The sequence below is a fragment of the Bombus huntii genome, chromosome 7 (assembly GCF_024542735.1).
Source record: "Bombus huntii isolate Logan2020A chromosome 7, iyBomHunt1.1, whole genome shotgun sequence".
Lineage (NCBI taxonomy): Eukaryota > Metazoa > Arthropoda > Insecta > Hymenoptera > Apidae > Bombus > Bombus huntii.
The window spans coordinates 12,720,237-12,743,459 of record NC_066244.1 but is presented as its reverse complement, the minus strand read 5'-3'; the positions used below and the strand labels follow the sequence as shown (position 1 = coordinate 12,743,459).

Sequence of the window (23,223 nt, the reverse complement as noted above, 5' to 3'; positions counted from 1 at the left end):
CACTCGGTCGAGTAGCTTCCAGGACAAAGGAGATAATCGAGTGATCTCGAGTGGGTCCGTGACTATACAGGGAGAGACAGAAGCGCGGAAAACATGCGAGAAATGTATGCGTTGCAACGAGAACTCGCGTGACAAAGTCGAACACCGGGGGTTGCTGCGCAGGGTGGAAATATCCACGGACAGGAACGTTTCAATCTCTCCAACGTTGTTCGGCCGTGAAAGTTCAAGGTTCGCGGCTGAATAAACGTGCAAATAACAGTAATTATGGAAATCGTGCCCGGGGAAGATTATACGATGGAATTATCTTCTTCTTTCATCTGGATGGAACGCGCTATCAATTTTAGTAGTCGTAGAGATGTTGAACTTTCGGTAGATATTTTGAGTGTCGAGGAAATTATACAACGAGGGAAAACATGGAACGTTTCGTCATTTCAGGACAAAGGAAGCTTCAAATCTCTTCAATCCATTAAACAGTGAAATAATACGTATAGAAAAAAGTTATTGAACAATTGTAAATGGAATAAATTGCTTTTTCGAAGTACGTGAAACATATTCGAATGATAGATACCTATCATCGCTGAAAAGAAAAATTCTATGGTTCCAAAAAAAAAAAAGAAAAAAATACAAATATTTCGTCATAAACCACCAAACGCAAAACACTGTTATACAACATCCTATGCAAAGCAGAGTTGCAAGTATAAAAATAAACTAGAAGAATTACAGGATGGTAACGAAATAAAGTTGCAATTGCCTCGATCAAATATGCATCATTCGATATCTATTATTATTATTATTACGTTCTCGTGACGGTGGCGTTGTTCGTGTCATAAAGTATGAACGAAGGGAACAAGAGACATTACTACTGCGACCAGAGAGGGGGTGGCTGGGGTAAGTAGTAATTTATGAGGAACAATAGGTCGTGAAAAAGAGCGGGTGCAACCGGTATGCTCGTTTACCTTCGCGCCACTAGGTCACACGGTATTCTCTCTCCTCGTGACGATCGATACGAGAAATTCTTTTCCATTACGCCACAGGATAATCGATTTTCTCTTCGATACGATGAAAAGCGTCTGATATATACGTGTGTGTGCCTATAAACCGCATCCCACCAAGAAACAGAGAGAAAGCAGAAAGCAGAAAGCAAAGAGAGGATGAAGAGAGAGAGAGAAAGAGAGAGATTGTGGTTCGCGACAAGGCTGCGGCTCGATTATTGAAATTACAAAACGGGAGTAGCACGATCCGCAATAACGTGGCTTTAATGAACGTCGTTTCGTAGCATGCTCGGTGAAGGCAGACTTCTGCCGCCCGTCTTTCGTATAATGGAACACCTGTTCACGTGGATCGTGCATGATTCCAATCGTCTATCTTTAACCTACAATTCCCATAAGCACCTACTGTAAAATAAGGAAATTGATAGTTTATAGGCCCTAATTTACGCCAGTTCCTGGTTTGCTATATATTTCTGTACGTTTGTAATCGGTTGATAGGGTGCTTCATTTTGTTTATTCTCGGTGACATAATTGTGAAGATACTGTACAAATTGTTTTGGAAGATATTCATGGCATAATGTGTTACGGTATGTTAAAATTATGTCAACAGTTAAGTGGAAGATATTTACCGAAAATTAATAAATATTTGCCATACGTGGAATATTTTATTTTTAGCTGAATATTCAACTTGTCGTTCATCGTCATACGCAATGGGAAAATATGAATATTTAATATAATTGGAAATATCTTGTATGATTTTGTTTAAACGATAAACCTTCTAGTTGTATAAGTATTTTCCTAAATTGCGAAGAAATGTCCACACAGGATATTTCAAATTCCTGAGAAATGCTGAATCATGCAGTTCATTACGAACCTCGACTACAGATATCGAATGGCGAGAACTTAATTAGAAACTATCGCATATACACAGTGTGTCGCTCTCAGTAAATATTAATTTTATATTAATAATTCCTAATTCTTGATTTACAATTCCCGTGTCAATCCTGACATCCTGAAAAAAAATCCTAAAAAAAAAAGTTAAAACACTGAAATTTTAATACAAGTAGCAATCATTTTCCTTTCCACTTAACATTTTTCCAAAACGCTTGCTTGTCCATACAGAACGTGTTAATGTCACGATAATGATAAGAGGATCTTGAAATTTTCACTCGACTTTTAATCTCCACTTTCAGTCAAGTGTTAAACTTCCGAGCTTTTGTTTCCAGCGCCAAGAAAATGTAAGTGCCGCAAAAAGAGGCGAATAAAAATTGAATTGCGATTCCGCCCGGATGTTCGATTCTACTTCCATTTTCAACCGAGTCCGACAAGTTGCGAGTGCAAGAACAAAAGAGAAGTAAGTTTCCGCTCGAGTACGTCGGAATATCGAGGCAATCGTTATCGAATCAAGCCTGATCGATTGGCTTCGGTCACGGTAAATAAATGATAATCGTAATTCGCATCGAGAAGTTCCTTCGAAGCAGCAGGGGGGACGGAGAGCAAAGTTACCATTTCTGATACGCGATCGATTCTGCTGCGCATCATGTCGTAGCCAACGATAAAATTGAAGGCTCGCGATAAAAACTCTTGTTCATGTTTGTCTCTTTCCAGACGATATTCGTCTTTAATATTTCTGTTCGATAAATCTTAATTTTCTTTGGCGAGATATTCATCGTTTAAATATTCATTGCGCGATTGCTGTGAGTGTATCCGTAATTATATCATAGAAGAACTATGTTTGATTGAATCATCAAGTTGCGGAACCTTGACGAAGGTTGCAGAAACTTGCAGAAATCTTTTATGAATATATTATGCGCTGTACGAAGCATTTTGAAATTTCATTACCACTGTAATGAAACTCGACTGCCGTGGTTACATATTAATAAAATTTGGAACAAATCTGAAAATATAAGATAGAAACTATACGATATTTGGTGCAAATATATTTCGCAAAAATCAAAAAGTGTTCAAACAAGTAATTATCCATTATGATCATATTCGACATTCATCGTATCCTTCGGATGACTATTCACGTTGTATGCTAATTTTTTGGTAAATATATGTGTGCAATAAATATCTTGCCATTCCTATATGCATTTTCAAATTGGTTTCAAAAAATTTGATCAATGTAATCATGACAATGGTGTCTTACTACAATCCTAATGAAATTTGTAAATGTCTTTTATGTAACACATATAAAATGGACATAAGTGTTTTCTATGGCAAGTGCTGGAATAAGTTCGCGAGTATATTTCTAATAGTCTGGTAATCGATGACCGTGTGAAAAAAAAACGCGATTCGTATGTTCGCCCCTTTCGAAACGAGACTGCAAACAAACGATCGTGCGGAGAAATTACGATCGTGGATTGATCGTGTAAAAACGTCGACGAAAACGAGGGTTAATTTATACAAATTGGCTGAGCAAAAAAAAGGACGGGGGAAAAATCGCTCGAATAAACTTGCTAGTGAATCGACAAACACGATGAAATACAGACTTCTTCTAATTAGAGACCAGGGCCGTTCCAACCGGTTACGCTTTAGCCAGTGTATTGTCTGAATAAACAGAAACGAAATTTGTATCAGCATAATTAGCTGGATCATAGATATCTGTATCTATCTGTGTGTTGGTAGAATCGTTAAAAAATTGTTGCGATTCAGCCAAACAACTAATTTGGCAAAGAGTGCTCTGCTCTGTAAGTAGTGGATGGGTCTAGTTTTACGTACTCACCTTTCAAGAATTTTTATATTTATTTTATATTTTTATATTTATATATTAATTTTTTATTTTTATATTTATTGCAATTTAGTTTTAACTTTACATCCAATTACGTGAAAATTTAATCCCTCAAAATTTTAATGAAAATAATTCAATTCGCTTGTAACAAAATACAAGTGAGAATACATCTTCTATAAGATATAGGTCTAGGTATTTTAGTAGTATAATCTATGGAAGCTCGAGTTCATAAAAATCGTTAGTTAATATAATCAGCTATGCATAACAAATAAATATCGATACCTTCAAAACATTTAGAAACATATTTAGAAACGAAATTCGTATCTCTCAAAATTACCTTAAATCCAGAAGCAATCAACCTTAATTACCCTAAATCATTAGATAATTAATTTTACCTTCCAGTAAATACCTAATGCTCAAGGTAAATTTAACCATTCAAAAGTCACATCGATCGACTTCATAAATTGCAGACTAAATTGCAAGAGAAGCTTGATACACTTTTCAAAAATTAGGATAAATAAATTTACAGAAATAAATCAGTTGTTTCTGAAGAAGTCCTATACCAATTACGTTCCTAGATAAAATAATTGTGAAATTCACAAGAAATAAGTCGCAAGTTGATCGATGTGATTTCTGAGAGGTTCGAACAATCAAAAAATACCTAACTCTAATAACCGACTGCTTTATATAGCATTCTGCAGCATTCCCACGAACGGAAATGCAGTATTTGCCCGCCTAACGTGGAAAACGCGAGTTGCTCGCGAGGTAACGAGGGGGAAGCAACGGGGGAAAAAAACGCAATTATCGTGAAAGCGAGGCGTTATTGGTAAGTGGTTCAACAGTTTCTCACGGAGGGCAGGCGATGCGTGACGCGTGTTCGCGCGCGCGTTGCTCGCGAGTCGAAAAATGGCGATGCGGATTGTAAAGAAGAAAAGATAAGAGGGTCAAGTGTCGGTGGGTGGTGCATACAGCCAGCACCGGGTACAGAGAGTTATAACGTTATAGCAATGGGAAAAATTGGGGCAGAGCCACGCCGTTCAAAATGCCGCTTCAGAAATTTAAAGTGCGCGCGATATTAAGCTCGCGCGCGCAATGAAACGAACCTTTTTCGGATCCGAGGCTCAACAACAATAATGCTAACTGGCCCAGTCCCGCGGAAAGATAAATGCACACGTGCAGTCTCTGTTCCTGACCTTGTTTTCCAATTCCTTCGAGTTGCGGATATTAAACGATGGCCGCGCAACACGAAACGATCCTGCGAATGTGTCCATGTGTCTTGGAGTGTTTACATCTTGAAACCAAGGCCAGAAGCGTGAGCCTAAAACGCAGCGTAATATGATACGAGTAAATAACCAAAAAAAAGTTTTCCTATTTGTTGACGTTCGAAGTACCTCGCCGAACGCGCAGTTTAATCCCATTATATTATTTCCTGCAATGATCAACAGAAATGGCGCATTTATGCTTCTATCGCGTGGAAATATTGAAAGAAGGAAGTTTCAATTGAATATATATGATTCGTTGATAGGATTCGTTGTTTGGACGTGTAGAAAATCAAATATGGCGTTCTAAGTTCATCCCTAACGTGGACTTCGTCGATAAAGATACATCCTGCATGGAATGTTCCGCAGCACATAGGCGGTACTCAAATGTGAAAAATAGTTGACCTTACACGGTATAAATAATTCTATAGTTGCAATACGAACTTCTTGCTACATTGATAACGTCAATTCGCTATAGAAGAGCGATATGATACAACGTAAAAAAAGTGAACTTCTCCAGACATTGATTTGCAATAGAAAATTGAAAATAGAGAATTATTGGTTACTCAATTATTTAGTGCTGGAAATGTTTTCTATCTTTTACAATTTAATTAATTGGCTTCGGATTTCACAATCTAGAAATATATTAAAGCAATCCTACATTGAATGATCACATTTTCATTAAACGGTATAATTCTATTATCGAATAATTATAACATTATCATCCTCATAAGTAGCTCGCTTCCAGTGTCAATTTATACAAACATCTGACAATTGACGATTTGTAAAACGTGTCACTCGCCTAGCGAGCCAGCGATACAATCGTTCGTACGTAAAATAAAAAAGACGTAGCAAGAGCTAAGTTACACGGTGTTTCTTTCTTTGTCTTTGTTACTCGACTCACTGCATTGCAGTCGAAAGCACACTTCGGGCTAGTACTCTAAAAGATTTACATGTGCTCAATGGCATATGGTGCACGCACCATGGAAACACTATGCGTAATGAAAGATGTACGTGCTTATGCACGCGCGTATATTATACATGCATAATTATTTGCTATCATGATGTTTATCTAACCGAGATCGGACGTATAGAAAGCGACCACGCCACGGTCCAGGAAAAAAATAAACAATTGGACCTATAACTCGCATTAGACCACTGATCCAGTTACGTGAAAGTAAAAGTGGCTGCATTGCGTGCTCTCTAGCCACCTAATGAACTGCGATTATAAATGTGTATTTTATGGACGCTGTTAAAGAAGGTTGCCGCCAATTATATTTCGTTATGAATATGTGAAGACCATGCACGAAAAAAATAAAGAGAAGTATTTCGATATGAAACGAAATGAAATGAAAGATATAAATCTTTGAGAATAGATGATAAATTCACAATATTTTGTAAGAAACGAATAATACTACTATAATTCTTATGTTAGTTTAGCTATATCAATATTAATCCGCACAAGCAATGTTATTAATATTTCTGAAATGTTCAAAAAGCTAAAAAAAAAACACATATTCAATCCCAGAATCGAATTAGAAGATGAGATTGATTGACGACATATTGAATTTTTAAATTGCTCCCCCCTAAAAGACGATCATATTTTATACCTGTGGTCTTTATATACATATAAACGAAAAATAACAAACAATTTACTGTTCGTTGAATCCTCGATACCTTGTTATAAATTTGCTCGGTTTAAGAATCGAAAGATTGTATTCACATTCGATGGATAATGAGTTGAAAAACAAACCATAAGACATACCTGAACCGCGAGATGAAAACAAAAACAACGTATTATTTCATTCAGCGACAGCTTTACGATGTGTTCAACCTTCGACGGTCGTTTTACAGGAATTGTATCCTTGGCGACACTAACTAACAAATTCGATCGAACTTTTCAAACTGTCCCGTTACATCTTATGACTAACTTCGCGAAAAACATAACCACTTCGCTAGAGAATCGCGAGTTCGATCTTCGTCCTATCGATAAACGAACGACAGCCAACCGACGCGTTCCAATAAGAATCGTTTTACCGCGACTTCTGTTCCACTAATAAAACAAAGCATATCGCGTAAACAACACGCAACACGGATTCAAACAACAGAGACTCAATAGATTCACGATTATGCTTTTCCGTTTCGAATCATTACACGGAAACAAGAACCAGCACTGGTTGTTTTTCAACCCATCGCGCCTTTTCCATTGAGTGGTAAAAAATAAATTTAAGCTATTACTGAATAAAATTATTTTTGTTTCGAATATTGTACTTTTCACAAGTATAAACATCACTTTCTATGTTCTTCGTAATAGACTGTGGATGTTTATGTAATTTTATATTTCTATGAACATAACTAAAAGAATAGAATGTAAATAAAACTTTGTTTTGTCCACTGACAATGTCATGTGCATTCTGTAAATTTTTGCACCCGTATATTCTCCAAAAACGCATAAATAAGTTACAAATAAGAAGCACAGGAATACGCCCCTGATCGATTTCATTATTTATTTACTAGAACTGCTATATGGCCCACTATGCAGTGTATTAATGCGCTTGTCGGATCTCCAAAACGCGACGTGACATGTCAGCTAGCCGGTGGCGGTCGTTGCGCGACAAGGGCAACCAAGAAACGTCGTACAATCGTAAATAACTATGATTGAACTTACCTCTTCGGCGAACTCAAAATCTCCGTCGAATTTTCGTTTGCACCTCGCCTCGCTGACTAGAACCAGTAGCATCGTGGCCACGAACATCCAGGAAAATCGCATGGCTCTTGATCCCGCGGGAGAGCACCGTCCACCGTGAACCAACGAAACGAGGAGACGCCGCGCAAATTCCCGCAAAACACGTGCACCGTCACACGATTCGACAACTAAGAACAATAGAATCTGTCCGCGAAACGATGACAGGAAAACGACGTTGAAAAGGCGCGCACGTAAACTCCAACACGTTCTGTGTTACCCGTGTATCCCGCTAAGCGGAAGCGTACAGTTCGACGGTCGAACGAGTTGTGACTGCGCGAGCTGAGTTGAGGCGACGCCGCACTACCACAGACGCGTGGCCGCCTATTGGTCGGATTCCGGCGAATGTCGGAGAGGGACGCTGGGGGCTGCGGGCGGTTACCTATATAAGCGGGACTACCCTTCTCACTCTGTTCCTTTTCCACGAGCTACGGTACAGCTACGTCTACCTCAGCGAGTCTCCGGTAGCAAGATTCGCGCGAGCGCGTGGTACACTGCGCCAGTCAATACCTCCACTTGCTCTCTCGGTTCACCTAGCCGGTATCGCCAGTGAGTTGACAAGAGAAAAAAAGGGCGCGGGGAATTCGGCAGGAGGGCACCAAGAAAGAATCCAGTCCCCATCCAGCATCGGATACTCGTCCAAACTGACCTGGCAAGATTCTCCTTTCTTTTTTTTTTCTTTGTACCGTTTTCTTTCTTTTTATTTTCTTTCCTCTTATGTACTTTCTTCTTGAACCCGCATCAGATTAGAGACTCTTTGACGAGTGATTCTAAACCAGAATCTCCTTAACTCGACACCTCGTTGCTCGAGGTTTCATTACGTTCGATGACGTATCGTGTTTTGATAGGAGTCGAACCGATATTCGCTAAAATCCTTAGGGGTTTTGTTGTATTATTTGGAAATGGAGATTTAATAGGGCGAGAAAAGAATATGTACGTATTACCTGAAAATGATCTGAAGATGGAAACACCTTTTTCGTTTTCAAAATTGTGGAATTAAAAGTTCCGTAATAAATGATCCGGCTATAAATAAATCTAGTTACTTCCATTACTTTCTAGATTAATGCTTGAAATTAGATGTTATAAACAATTTGTGGAAGGAATTAGATTTGACGATGATTGACATCGATTATTACATCTGTCGTTCGAACTGATACAAAAAATGGCGGGAAGGAATCGGAAGGGTGGGAATGAAAAGTCGAGATGGACAACCTATCGGAGAACAACAGTTAAATTATTTGTCAATTGAGTGAAATCGCGCGACGAATTTCTGAAACGCCTCAAAATCGACGCCGTAAAATTAAATCGTTACCATTATTGAGCTTTTAAAGGAAAGTTAATAGTAGAATGGTGTGTATCTACGTTATGGTGGCTATACTTTCTGGAGTTACGTTCAAGATTTTAGTAACGCGGGATACAAGTGGCAGGTACTTTCTATCATTTCGTTAAGTTTCATCCTTTCTTTGAAGGTACTTAGAGACATAAAAGCAGGCCTGTATTTCGAGTGAAAAGTTGTCGTGGCAATTTGTCTTACTATTTTCTTACCGTGCAACCTGGACTATATCTTAACCCCCGCCCACTTCCCTGGCTGCTGAGCTATTTTCCTCGGGTGGAAGTGCACGGACACTTCCCGTGAGAGTAGAAACCAGGAAGACAACGTCGCGCAGACATCTCTATAAAATAGATCGCATCACCGGGAAATACAAAGGGGGAGATGTTACTAAACCAACTCGAAGGGGTCGCTACTTTATACATATTTGTTAAATATTGCCTTCTTTCCGGCTGTCTTGCTACGTTAACCGCTATTTGCTACAGCGGAATCTCGGGATTACGATATTACTTGATTAATATTTCTTTTTGATATTTATTTAACTTTGCCCTCACGATGAAGAAATAAGGCTTGGTTTACAATAACCATAGTACAATATATGCTTGCTTATTTACCCATCTCATCTTTCATACTCTTTACATTTACACCAACACTTTTGAATAAGAGATTGAAGTTATAACAAAGAACTATAATATTGTACAATTCTATACCTATTCATTTTTCTCTATGAAATGTTAATGAAATTTTTTATCTTTTTTTTTATCTTTAGAGAAGTTTAAAGAGATTTAGATATTAAAATTGTGAAATTCTGTATGTATTATTGATAGATGAGATAACTTGGTTTAAAATTGCTTTTAATATTTGAGATGGTTCGATTCCTCACTTCGATGTTAGATCTCGCTTCTCTTAGGAATTTATTGTACCAAAGGGCCAATTCGTCTCCCCGGTTCGGAGATGTGTGTCCTGCAGAACGATGTATATTCCTCGCGGCTCATATGTTTAGTATACTACGAAACAGACTCAAATGTCTCCTCAGAGACTACTTCATCGCGGAATGTAGTAACTAAACACGCATCTTCGACACGATCACACAGTATAAGTAAGATTCTCTTTATAATTAATAGCATTTGTGCCTTTATTAGATATATCAGTAATTTAATTCCAACTCAGCTGATTAGTCATCGATTTTTTAAATCTATTAATCTAAGTATAGATTTCAAGGTAATTATGTAAATTTTCACAATATAGTCTCTTCGTTCATTTCTTTTCTTTTTTTTTTTTTTTTTTATATTTTCGGAAGTAGGAAATAGGTGTACAGGGTTTAAGATCTTTCATAGAAAATATGAAATTTAAGTCGCAAACTAATTTATTGTATCACATTGGATCTGTGATATAACAAATTGTGGGTGAAAAATAAGTTTATTGGCTTAGAATACCTTATTCCTGAATATCTATGAAAAGCCGTGTCACAACCTTTAACAAGAGTATATTTAATTCCTCCTGCCCATTACATCTATATGTACGTACAGTACAGTAACAAGAATATTTCAATGCAAAACAAAAAATACTTAAGGAACTTTGTACACATACTTTCCAATTTGATAATTACAAACGTATTAAAATAAATAATAAGATATATGTATGTTTGACTGCGCGTATAAGTTACTTGTTTCGGTACTGTAAGCACATGCAATAACATTTAAATACTATCTATAACTATCGAATGTATTACAACTTATGGTGTGGGAGCAATACGCGGTATTCCATTATGTGCCATAAAAACAAGCAAGTGTATGTAAGCATCAACAGATGTATTGATGTGAGAATACCCCTTTACTCTCACTTAAGATGCACGTAATGCCATTTATCGACTGAAATCAAATAGCAAAATATTTTAATAGCAATCATTTAATATCAATGTATACAATACATATAACAATCAACAACACATATAGAGAATAAGTAAATAACGAAACTTTTTTAGAATTAATATCTTGAATGTGTTTATAATTTATGTTGTAGTAGTTCAATGAAGTAAAATTTATTAACTGTAAATAAATCAAGGCTGCGTGTTATTTGAAGTTAATTAAATAATTGACACAAACAAACGAATATTTGTAACTTACCAATCGGATCTATTGCTTGAGCCTCCAATGTTCCTGGAGCCTTCTCCAGTATTTCTTCTGCAGCCTCTGGAGTTATTTTGAAGGGACTGCCTATCACGGTTGTATTAGTGCTGTGCAAATTGTTTTTATTTGTGTAATTTAATGTCTGAAATGAATATTTTTGTTCGAATAAAATATTTGGGGAATTTACAAACCATGCAATTCCTCCTGCAGGAGCTTCTCGTTTAATGAGATTCTGCCAATGTTGATTTACTTCATCTACTATATGCAAAGCAAAGTCTCTTGGTTTTGCCTCCCCATTAAATGCAAATTGATTCTCTGGTTTACCATCTGGTATCTTATAAATCTTGAACCATTCAATTGTAGCTTTCATTAGACCAGGATAAAGCTTTTCGATATCAGATACATCTGTAAAAAATATCATAAATTGCTAAATAAATCAGAGTATGATTAATCTAATCATCAGCTGTAGAATCTTAATCTTACCATTCATTTGATCTGCCAAGGGGTCATTGACATCGATAACAATAATCTTCCAATCAGTTTCACCTAAAATTAGTAAAAATAAGATAACATATCTGAAAAAATAATTCTTAATTATTTATTCAATATTACACACCTTCATCAATGAGAGCAACACAACCCAAAATTTTTACCTTCAAGATCTCTCCTCTTTTGGCAATCTAATGACAAGAAGCATTTTATTAAGTGCAAAGTAAAATTTCTCATTAATTGACTTTTGAGAAAAATTCCTTACCCTATATCCTATTTCAAGGACATCAATGGGATCATTATCTCCTTTACACTCAGTAGCTTTATCCATGACGTCTGGATTTTCCCATGTCTGTTTAAAAAGCATTATTTCTTGTGACTATTTTATATTGCAAAATGCCTTACAAATTTATTTATCAAAATATTTAAATAAAAGAGAAAAAGTTAATAGAGAGTATATATAAAACTAAATAGAGAAAAATTGAGCATTGTACAATAACCACTACAGATAATATGGTCTTGAACCCAGACTAAGAGTTTACATAAGCTATGATAAGACATTGTTCACACACTTGAGTGAATGTGCATGGATAGAAAAATGTATATATGTCTACACCACGCAATCATCATTCATTTTACTTCAGATTAGAGCTAATAAAATTGATGATATCATTTTATAACCATTAGAGAATGTCACAGAAGGGGAAATGTATCATCTTTATCATATTGTAATTACAAATCTCTTTGTACTCTAATTCCTCACATTGATAACCTAATACTTTGATAATAGTTTCATCAGAGGATTAAACTACCTGTGGTAAAGCCCCATAGTTCCATATATATCCATGATGAGGAAAACAGTTGGCAACGTATCTCAATTTGCCCTTTTTAACATCTTGCTTGATAGGATTTAATGTTTCTTTAAGATTGATCTCCATCTTTGCATTTGTCCATCTTGGTATCTCAACAACCATATTCACTATTTTATTAGCTTCATCAGCATAAAGTGGAATGTCATGCATGGGTGAAATTGGGCCAGTATCATTTCCTATAATACATATAGCACATAACTTGTATATAGAAATATATTTCTTCATAAATCTGATTTTCTTTTTACAAGAGCAAGTATTCAAAAAAATACTGTAAAAAAAATTAAAGTTTAGAAACAAGGATCTGATATATATAAATAAAATGCGCTAGGGAGTATTGGGGGAATTTAAACTGATATTAAAAGATGATAGACTTGATTTTCCAATTTTAACAGAGGAATTACGTCATACGTAATAACATAATAAATAAAAATCATAGACAAGCGTACAATTTTTTGCGCAACACGTATTGAAAAAATGAAGACGAACGCGCAAACCTCAAACTTGAGGTACCTTCAAACGGATCACCTTCAATAATCAAAATATCAAATAGAATTGAAATAACACTAGTAAAAATAGGAATGAACTATAAACATATGCGACAAATAGGAAACCGAATATTTTTCTCTCACTGAAAGCATCCGATCCTTTCACCAAAGCTAAATATCACGTTCATATTACGCGGAACTCGTTCCTATTGAAATGACGAAACTCCTATTCTAAGAATGTAAATACGTTCAGAAAAACATTGGTTTTTTCATACATTAAGATGAAAAAAATGCGTACGAAAAAGTAACATGTTATGTACACACGTTCGAAGAAACGTGTTCCACACTCAGTGTGTTAAAATATGCAGTTTCAATATTCAAGTTGAAAATGATACAAAATATAAGAGTCATGTTATGAAGAACACGAGGTCGTACGATGATATGTTCAAAAATTTTAGTGAAGTATCCGATGACGACATATTAACGGTCGTTGAGACAGTCGAAAGATCACGGTTTAGCTTTAAGGTTATGTTATTCCATACTTACTGAAATATATTCTGTAATCAGTGCTGTTCGGTGCACCCCTTTCGATCGTGGTGTATGACATTTTCCTTACGTATTTTTCAAACAGAGAACACAATCGTGACTTACTAACAGTACCGGTCACTGCTAATCTGAACGGAGTAACAAGTTTATTTAAACTGCGACAACGTAACACGTGCGACGTTATCAACGACATCCTGACATCTAACGTCTATATTACGTAGCAGGATTTCTTTTGTGATAAAGTTCTGCTAATCTATTATCACTAAAATATTTTTTTTACCTCGAAGACAATGGAATGGTAGCGATCAATTTCAATAGAAGTTTTACAATATCGCGGTATATTTTTTACTTATATATCACTCTAAATTGATATTAATATCGACTACAATAGATGTGAAATTTCAATCTGTGATCTTTTAAACGGCGAATCAGATATAATGATAATCGGTAGTGAATAGTATCAATGAATTTTTCGTGGTCATAGTCCATAGATAATCTCTAATGCATTAAACGTAAAATACTTATTGTTATAGATAGCTGTACAAACGCACCTAGTCCAATGATATTTTGATTATCCCGCCCCTTAATCATCTATTTAAATGTAGTTTTAATTCCTACTACTATCACCAGTGTCAGAATCTTATTCTACGCTCAGTCGGTAACATTGAAAATGACAAAAAAAAAGTCGGTTGCGGGTGATCGTAATACAGAAAAATATGTTACCGCAGCCTCGTCTGTACATTTTTGTATCTATGAACATACATGTCTTACATACGTGTCTACATTCTCTATTATTGTGAAAGCTCCTTAGTGATTTATCAACTATGACAGTGTTTTCCTATGAACATTGAAACGTTCAAGGCGATACAAAAGTAATGCACGTCACGTACACATGTATCTACATGCAATAACATACGAACAGATTTAACAGTATAAACTTTTTTATTTATCATTATAGTTTGGGAATTAAAGTGTTTTGTAAGTATGTGTAATCTCTCACTATACCTTTACCTCAATGGAAAGTTCTCTTACATCTAATTAAAAATGCAGAAAGGGAATATTTAACTGCAAAGTGATAAAAACTTTGAGGCTGCACGTGATTGCCTGAATATACAGAGAGATTTTAACGAATAAAAAATAGTTTTGGAAGATGGGAGACTTATCTTGTCTTTTATGCGCTCCCTGTGTCCGAACTTCCAGAATCTCTCTATCTTATGAAGTATTTTAGATTATTCCGAAATTTGGTATGTACATACAAGAAGTATACGTTCTACGTGGAATATTTAATCAGGCTCTTGATATATCAGAAAGAAAATTTATAGAAACTTTGCAAAAGTTGATTTATTATTATCAAAATTAATAGAAATTTAATTAATGTTCATTTATTACCTTTGTTAGGTCGCGTAACACTCTACCTGGACCGGGCCACACACCGCGGACAAGATGGCAACCAGATGTCTTCGGATACTTACTGCGTACCCTCAATAGTCTCAAGTCGCGAGAATTGATTGTAATTTCAATAAAAAAAAAAAAAATAGTCTCAAGTACCCTCCATAAATCTCAGGAATTTCCTAGTCGAGGTCCTTCACACCGAACAAACATCTATTTTCCGAATCATTTCTAAAGACCATTGTCTACTACGGCTTGACAAGGGAAAGTTAGTTTTTCTAACGTACGATGCAACTTTCCTCCTACTAACCACTTTCTATCGAGGGCGGCTAAGACCCTTCCTAGTCCACCAACCTTCGTTTAACCAATTAACAACGAAGCCTATTTCCCCCACTCTCTTAGCCAAAATCGTCACCAACAAATCCGATGGTCCCGTGCGCTAGACACACCCATCCTTGGCTTTCCTCCGTCACAGCATCGTCTCCGAACATCACTGATTTTCTATCCTTCGAACAGTCAACATCCTTCGACCGGGTTTACACCCGAAAATCAGTCACTCACTCATCTTATACATACGCACCAGCGTAACTATCTTCTTTACAAGTTGTTAGAATAAACGGGATTTATAACTTACTATACAGTGTTACATTCATTTTGTGTTACACCGAAGTTGTTGGATTGTGAAAACATATAATAACCTGTTAGTGGCAGCGTTATCTTCAATTTAACTACCCCTATTGTAATATCGTAGAATAGATTTGAATTAGAGATCGGTTGAAAATAGAAAAAAAACCGTGTACGTCGTCCTTCTGTGGTTCGTTTACATTTAAGAGCGCCTATGTGACTAAAGTCACCTAGTTCTTACAGAGATATGAGAAAAACAAGAAACAACGTTAGAGCAGAAGGACGGTTTCGTGTTTCAAGGGCGGACGACCGAGAGGTCAGAGTATGCGAGTCGAAAAGCGAGTGTGTTGCGAGAGTCAGAGCTAATTGAGTCGTTGAAGAGTAGAGTCGTTAGAGGTTTCGAGTTGTCGAAGAGTAGAGTCGTTAGAGGTTTCGAGTCGTCGAAGAGTAGAGTCGTGAGAATTGATAGAGTTGTTAGAGAGAGAGTGTGTGTGTGTTAGATTCGTTGTGACGAGAGTGATCAAATAACTGTAAAGTTATTTGATATAGATACGAGTATTGCATTTAGTTCCGTTAAATAAATATCGTTCTCTGTCCAATTTATATCTGTATATTCAGTTTAATATTAATAAATTGTAAGTAATCGGAAAAAAATTTCTATCCTTATTTTTCGATATTACACTATTATCCCAAAAGAAATAAGGGATCGAACGATTCGCGGCGTCGATTAGCAAATCGTAACGGGAATTTACGACTCCCGTTGGCGCGCTTCTTCGAGATCGTGTCTCCCCGCGAACGTGCGAAAACAACCTTTACATATCTAAGTTGTGCAGATTTGACGTGCGTAAGAAATTAGTGTCGTTTCAAAGTTACATCACATGCATTTTAAGGTTATAATTCTTGACGTACAAAGCAATATAAATTTGAGCTGTCTCTTATCTCCACAATAAGAAAATTTAACTTTACTTTTCGTATACGAAAAATGATATTTATGGAACAGTAATATCATATTATTGCATCGCTTGGAGAATGAAGTCAAGGTACGATGTGACCCTAGTGTAAACGCCAGGATATCCAGCTGCGGCGCACTTAAAGCCATAAGACACAACACCTATTTGATAGAAGGTGAATTTCTTTGGTAGCATCAGTGGTCCCCCGCTGTCACCCTGAAACGGTCGTTACATTTTTAATCAAGGTTACTGAAATATTTCAATCGAAATATATTGAAATTATACTTATATGCAGTAATAATCTATTATTAATTTATGTATTGAAATATTCCAATTTTTAATGTATATGTTATATGTATTTTGAAAAAAACTAAGATTAGAAGGAATTAGATTAAATACCATAATGACGTGTGAGAAATGGGCAAAACTATTAAATTGTGTTTATCTATTATTCTTAATGTTTAAGACGTCAATTTGATGTTGATTCGAATAGACGTGTTTTCAGACATTGTATAATTTATGGTAAAGCTGTTATTTAATTACTTGACAAGCATCCTTTCCGCCCTGAGTGTATCCGGCGCATAATACGTTATCAGTGACATGTGCAGTAGCAAATCTGGCATAAGAGTTCTTGCATTCGGTGTTGCTAACCACTGGCACTTGTACTTCCATTAAATCATCACTACCGGGTCCATCTGCAAAGAAAATGAGAAAGGTATTTAAGACGGAAACTATTTCATTTTATTGGAGAATTGGTATCACTTACGATGTCCTACTGATCCCCATCCAGCAATGAAGGGGTAATAGCGCTCGAAGTTGTTGTTTCGAAGGTTATCCTCTACGGGAAGACAAATGGGATATACGTACTCTGAAAAATAAGGCAATAAGTGATAGTGAGCGAAACGAATGAGGAAAAGTATAAGAAAGAATTCAACATATTTTATGCTAATAAATATAGGCAACTTAACAATATTTGAAGACTTACCTGAAAATTGCACCTGCTCCACCAATTTAAGAATGGCGATATCATGTTTGGTTACCCCGGAAATATAATCAGGATGTATTATTTTAGATTCGATTTCTATTTGAACAGGATGCGCTCCGTCGTCATTTCGTACTAGATTTAAGTCACCGATACGAACCACGTACAATTCATTGATTTCTGCACAATGTGCTGCGGTTAAAACATGCCTAGACGATATCAGGGAACCTCCGCACTTCCATAGTGGTTCAAGAACTGGGTTTCTGGGATAATGAAAACCTAATGCAGCAATCCATGGCCAAGCGCCTAAAACGCAATAGTCATAGTTGTGAATATACATAATTTTTTCTCACATAATGAGTAACAACTATTATTACCTATTCGATATTCGATCATACAGCAGACGATAAGTACATACGTACCAATACTCTCAAATAGAGATTTGATAAAGACAGAAATTAAATTTTTATTCCAGTGGAATGCAAGTTATTAAATAATTCTATATAATTTCTATTTGAACTATACTGAACTATAAAGTTCAAACGTGTAATTTCTGCCCTAACAGTTTTTGATCTCTATCCATATTATTACTCCTATATCAATTTTTTATTTCAAGCAAAAAGATATTCTTCCTAACATGAAATAAAAGAAAGAAATAATTCAAGTTAATAAGTAGAGTTACTACCGATAAAATCATAGCATTATTATTCAGTCTAATTGAAATGTACATTGATGTGCTGTTTAGTGTCTTCAAAGTTCATGCTTCGTAACAAATCGCTTATTATTAATTGGAAAGAAAGACGTAAAACGTACCAAGTTCAGCTGGTTTACCACCGACCACCCTGGTATGAGAGACGTTGCTAAAACCACATTGTGGTGGACGCAAAGGCCCATACTCGTTTTCTACCAAAATTCCTCTGTCCTCCCTGCTTTGTTCGTTCGGACAACAAACGATCGGATTATTATTCTCGTATTTGCACACTGATCGCCTCAGAAAATCGGCAGCTGCTTGGCCCTGTGTCTGCAGCATTTCCAGCAGTGGTTTACATACTCTGATGCCAAGACACTTGCCTGTTTGATTGTTCGGCGTGGTACATTCTGGATCAAATAATTTTAAAATGATACATTTATAAAAAAAGAAATTATTATAACTAAGAAATTGACAATAGAGTGACGAGTTAATTCGTCTTTTCTGATTAACTTGTTAAATAAAATTTGTAATAATAATGTGTATATATATATTACATAATATTAACCGTTACTGTTGATACTTCGTTCACGTCGTATACAATTGGATTACGTGTTTCTCCTAGAATTAACAATATAGTTACATTGCGGATACTTCATTCGTCTTCGTAAGTTTAGCACGACATAGTTATTAGCACGATGACAATACAAAAATAGAAAATATGAAATCATCATATAGCATATGGCAAATCGGCATATAAGCATGTAGTATATTTTTGGAATATCCTTGAATTATATTTAACTTCATTAGATATTAAATAAAAGGCTTCGAGGATTATACAAATGTGAATTTCTGCATAATGTTCTCTTGTGTCGTTACTTTTACATGCACGTTAAATCTTAAAACCTTGGAATAACGTAATCATAAACATTCTTGCCACGCTCAAAACGCTTATGTTAATTCTCATGAAGTAATGTTATCATCGGATGGTTTCTCAGAACCTACAGCGAAGGATACGTATTTGCCTTTGTGTAAACTTCGTTGCGCAATTTCCTGTGCAAGATACAGGCTACATTCCCGAACGAATTTGAAATTAGCAATATTGAAGCGCGGTACTCGGAAAGACGAATGTACATGGATAATTGTATGCACTAATCAACGATACGGTTATAATTGCATGCTTGATAGAAAAATATCATGGTAAAATTGATATGATTTCATGGAAACGCGTCTAACTTGGTATCTCGAAAGTATCTTAAGCAAACTAATTAGCGTGCCTGTTATGTCTTTTAAAATGTAAATTAACATGTAACAAAGAAACCTTCATCAATTTGATTCGCTTCAAACTGCGCAAATAAGTAGTATAAATAATATTTGTGATAGATTTGGCATCAATTCCATGTTTCCTTTAATATTTGCCTTTAAAAAGTCCAATTCGTTTCACGATTATACAAATTACTAAAAAAATGCCTAAATTAGTAATTTATTTATTTTGCATTAATCGTGACATGTTAGTTGCATTATGTTATATGTAAACTACCACAGAGGAAAAATGATAATCTTTCAGTTATTAGTTTTCTGATTTTAATGTCATTTTATGAGTACTTTAACACGAGGTACTTGTAAATGAAAACAACCAATTAGGTCTAAGAACATAAGCCTGTTACCAAGACTCTTATTAAATTGAACAAGCTTTTCAAAAATCGAACGTGTATATTAACACGAACTTATTATTTGACTGATTTGACTGATTTGACTGATTTGACTGACATCCGAAATTGGTGAGATCATATGAAATTTTGCTTTTCGCGGTTCGGTGTATAAGAACGCGTCACCGATTGCTCAACTTTCGATATAAAAAGCGGATCAAGTCTACCGGATTATCCTACAGACACGCATTAATTCGTAAAAGTTAGTCATCATCTGGATAATAATTATCTGAAGAAACTTTCAACGTGAAAATATAAAATTTTCATTGATTACATATTGCGTTCGCCATAATTGAAAAAATGGTAAACCTTCGATCTCATCTTTCTAATACACATTTTCTTTACCTCGTGATAAATAAATTCTTGGAAATTTAGGAAAATTTTCAGTGATCATTTTAAGGAATTTGACAAATTTCCAACGAGACTATGTGACACCGTTAGGTAAAAGTGATTCAAATGTAGTAGCGATATTAAACGAGAAATCTATAAAGGTGTCATTAGAAATTCTAAGAATGTCTCTGCATCTTTATCTTAGGTATTACGCCAATAGTTTTCATTACCGTGATGTAATATTTATCATGCTTATTTTGTACGTAAAACGAATCGTTGGAATATTCCCGAAGCTAACGAAGCATTTCCCAAAAGTTAAACCGAAGAAATTAACGCGAATAGTTAAGTGAAATTTTTCCATTAACTTCCTGACCAACCGGCAAATAAAAAATCATAAAAATTGTTTTAATGTGTTGAGGTCACGCATAACTTCTTTTTTCATTGACGATTACCAAACAGGTAAAATTTCGAAATTGTACGAAGGCCAGGTGACCAGATCGTATTGGAATTTGAAGTGCATGGAAAAAGACAACTCGAAGTACAAACCTTGAGCTGACGCCACGTGAACTAATGGATGCAGAAAAGCAATTAACGCCAAACATCCGAACAGCATCTTGGAGCCCGTCATTGTTCTGAAATAAAAGAAGTGACGAATTAAAAAGACGCAGGACTAATAATAATAAAGGAAACTTAGTTCGTATTATAAATTGAATTTACATCAGAAAAGAAGCACGATCAAGCGAAACAGATCGTAGAAATGACAAATATCATCGATATACGTTTCAGTGTAATTTCACTTTTGAAAATTATTTAGTTTAATACGATCGTATTCATCGCTCTGAAACTTTCATTTGTGCAAATTACTAAAAAGCAGCATAGTACTCTTAGTAAAATTAACGTTGATTTTTGTTGAGTTAGTAAGATGACTACAAGGAACTTAGAGAGGAAGTACAAATAGGGAAATCAATAATTTTAGATGACTTTTAATAGAAAAATCTGGATACTTGTAAATATCAAAACACGTTTCTATACGTACACAAGAAGATTCAGAGATTTATATCAAAATTCTCTACATAACTTCGAATCTTATTATGTTTCGATTCCTACTTACCAGACTAGTCTTGGAAAAAAGATACGATTGTACTGACTTCCAAGTACCTATTTATACCATCACCTTGTCCTTTCACTTACAATTGTATATTATACGGTATATTTAGTTGCACACTATAAGCCGATAAACCCAGTACTAAAATTTATAAAATAAAACTAACGTGCTAACAGAAATAAAAACTTAACACATCACATAAAAGTTACTTGCACGATAAAAACTGCTTGCTCGTGTGGCACGTGCAACTTTAATTGAACTCAAAAGTAATTGATCTGTAGGCACGAAATTATCAGAAACCAATCACGGTAAATCTTACGAACATTCTACTTACACACTTGATGGCTAACTGAGAGATGCCAGTCAACGATGCTCACTTTTACGAATATTTTGTAACGCTTCGACAATGATACTTCACGCTGACGCTATCATACGCTAATAGTATATGGTACCTCCTTGTATATAGTATTTACGCACTCGAGAGAGATTGTCATTTCGTTATCCCTTCTTCGGCATTCAACCTCCTCTTTATTATATCCCTACCATGGATGCTCCGTATTTTCTTACGAATATTTCGATGGAATTTCCTTTGTTGCCACATTCGGGGAATCGAGGATATCTTACGATGCCATTAATCAAAACATTCTTAGTTATAGTTCACGATAATCAGATTATTTATATCATAAATTGAAAAGCCTGTGCCGCATAACACGTTATTTAGGACGCATTTGCATAGCTAGTTTTCAGAAAGCTGGGGATATACGAATTATTAAAAACGTAAAGGAATATTTCGTTGCCATTCTGGGAATCTTTATATTCCATATAAACGTAATAGATCTTTAATATATTCTGTACATCATCAATATAAGTTTTAATCATGCTGTTTGAATTTAAATCTTCTTACTTTTCTATTTTTGTGCTGCGTCTTTTTAATTTCTCTATCTTTCTGTGTTTTCGGAAAAATTACTTGAAAGATTAAGAATTGCTTGCCTTATTTTATTTTCGATTAGTTAGGATTTGATTATTCCAGGTAAGGTTTATTATTTATAACAGGTTTTATCACTTGTTTATTATTTAGGAGTTTGTTATTTTAGGATTAGTACCTTTTAGGATTTCTTATCCTTCGAGTTTCTCTTTCAGATATCTAGGTCTATTTCAAGATGTTTTATTACATTAGGATTATTTATTCGATTAAGATAATTTAAGAGTTTCACAATGTACAAAGAAATAATCGCGTGAAATTTAGATTTATGCTTTAAACGTATTAAACACGCGGTAATTTCAATGTCTATAGCCTCGAACGTGTTCTGATTAGTTGTGTCATTGTCTGTGACATTGAAATCACAAAAATCCATTGCAAGTGTGCTGTCATGCAATGTGGATGTAATTGGGTTTTTTGGGTATTTCCTGTATCATCTGATTTGTACAGTACTATTTTAACGCAAGGACAGGAAAGTTATTATATATTTCCCGTCCATTATTTGAATCGTTGTGAAGTGTAACGAATTATATTCGATTCGAGGAGATGTTAATGAATTACCCATTTCATATGTAATTACATGGAAATAAAAATCATTGCAAAAATAATTGATCTAATGACAACGGAATTTCCAATATTTTTTTGTTTCGTCACGTCTTTTTCATAATATATCTTTTATAGGTACGTGATTTATTAATCGTTCGAATGGAAATAATTATTCGTATAATATTCAAATGATTCTAGCCATAAAATAAATTAAAACGATACCTGTAATGCAATCTGCGTATGACGTCAACCTCGATCTATGCTTATACAAGAAATTTTATCAATCAATGACTAGATATACAATAATCAAATATTATAAAATTTCCTGAAAACCTTTAGGTGTTAATA

The 23,223-nt window shown here is 35.2% G+C and overlaps 3 protein-coding genes and 2 long non-coding RNA genes across 10 annotated transcripts in view; 2 read left to right on the top strand and 3 right to left on the bottom strand.

Annotated features, from left to right (window-relative positions):
• LOC126867317 (proteoglycan Cow) overlaps positions 1 to 7,987 on the bottom strand; it is a 236,965-nt gene extending 228,978 nt beyond the window's left edge. The window contains exon 1 of the mRNA XM_050621709.1: positions 7,648 to 7,987. Within this exon, the coding sequence (XP_050477666.1) occupies positions 7,648 to 7,749 (102 nt within the window). The 5' untranslated portion in view covers positions 7,750 to 7,987. The remainder of the gene's footprint in view (positions 1 to 7,647) is intronic.
• Positions 7,988 to 8,207: 220 nt separating this feature from the next.
• Positions 8,208 to 10,664, top strand: LOC126867388 (uncharacterized). The gene is made up of 2 exons (XR_007690240.1): positions 8,208 to 9,072; positions 9,192 to 10,664. It is a non-coding gene; the product is annotated as an uncharacterized LOC126867388 (long non-coding RNA).
• LOC126867329 (inorganic pyrophosphatase) lies at positions 10,401 to 14,275 on the bottom strand. Of its 3 annotated transcripts, none has more exons than XM_050621723.1 (8): positions 13,574 to 14,026; positions 12,483 to 12,718; positions 11,936 to 12,022; positions 11,798 to 11,861; positions 11,665 to 11,727; positions 11,373 to 11,586; positions 11,179 to 11,288; positions 10,401 to 10,923 (listed from the first exon to the last, which is right to left on the bottom strand). In XM_050621723.1, the coding sequence occupies exons 1-8, from the start codon at positions 13,764 to 13,766 to the stop codon at positions 10,892 to 10,894; spliced, it is 999 nt and encodes a 332-aa protein (XP_050477680.1). In that variant the 5' UTR covers positions 13,767 to 14,026; the 3' UTR covers positions 10,401 to 10,891. The 3 variants fall into 3 exon arrangements, with proteins under 3 accessions (XP_050477680.1, XP_050477681.1, XP_050477679.1); XM_050621724.1 differs by lacking the exons at positions 10,401 to 10,923; positions 13,574 to 14,026 and adding exons at positions 10,930 to 11,100; positions 14,125 to 14,275; XM_050621722.1 differs by lacking the exon at positions 10,401 to 10,923 and adding an exon at positions 10,930 to 11,100 and having other exon boundaries at positions 13,574 to 14,031.
• A 129-nt stretch (positions 14,276 to 14,404) lies between these two features.
• On the top strand, positions 14,405 to 16,579 carry LOC126867370 (uncharacterized). 3 transcript variants are annotated; one of them, XR_007690215.1, is made up of 3 exons: positions 14,405 to 14,445; positions 14,532 to 14,551; positions 14,624 to 16,579. It is a non-coding gene; the product is annotated as an uncharacterized LOC126867370 (long non-coding RNA). The 3 variants fall into 3 exon arrangements; XR_007690214.1 differs by having other exon boundaries at positions 14,423 to 14,551; XR_007690216.1 differs by lacking the exon at positions 14,405 to 14,445 and having other exon boundaries at positions 14,518 to 14,551; positions 14,972 to 16,579.
• On the bottom strand, positions 16,448 to 21,831 carry LOC126867326 (venom serine protease Bi-VSP). 2 transcript variants are annotated; one of them, XM_050621717.1, is made up of 7 exons: positions 21,685 to 21,831; positions 20,792 to 20,877; positions 18,332 to 18,616; positions 17,522 to 17,824; positions 17,303 to 17,404; positions 17,080 to 17,231; positions 16,448 to 16,752 (listed from the first exon to the last, which is right to left on the bottom strand). In XM_050621717.1, exons 2-7 carry the CDS (start codon positions 20,871 to 20,873, stop codon positions 16,597 to 16,599), a joined length of 1,080 nt encoding a protein of 359 aa, XP_050477674.1. In that variant the 5' UTR covers positions 20,874 to 20,877; positions 21,685 to 21,831; the 3' UTR covers positions 16,448 to 16,596. The 2 variants fall into 2 exon arrangements, with proteins under 2 accessions (XP_050477674.1, XP_050477675.1); XM_050621718.1 differs by having other exon boundaries at positions 21,357 to 21,805.
• Positions 21,832 to 23,223: the final 1,392 nt, after the last annotated feature.

Excerpts from the sequence above, each read along its gene's own strand:
- LOC126867329 (XM_050621722.1), bottom strand. The coding sequence starts at position 13,766 with ATGTCGTTGATAACGTCGCACGTGTTACGTTGTCGCAGTTTAAATAAA. Across the intron at positions 12,719-13,573 it reads TGATTACAGAATATATTTCA|GAAATGATACTGGCCCAATT; the intron begins GTAAGTATGGAA and ends TATGTATTATAG. Across the intron at positions 11,101-11,178 it reads TCAAGCAATAGATCCGATTG|TTAATAAATTTTACTTCATT; the intron begins GTAAGTTACAAA and ends ATTTATTTACAG.
- LOC126867326 (XM_050621717.1), bottom strand. The coding sequence starts at position 20,873 with ATGACGGGCTCCAAGATGCTGTTCGGATGTTTGGCGTTAATTGCTTTT. Across the intron at positions 17,825-18,331 it reads TGGTAAACCAGCTGAACTTG|GCGCTTGGCCATGGATTGCT; the intron begins GTACGTTTTACG and ends ATTGCGTTTTAG. Across the intron at positions 16,753-17,079 it reads GCGGAAAGGATGCTTGTCAA|GGTGACAGCGGGGGACCACT; the intron begins GTAATTAAATAA and ends CGACCGTTTCAG.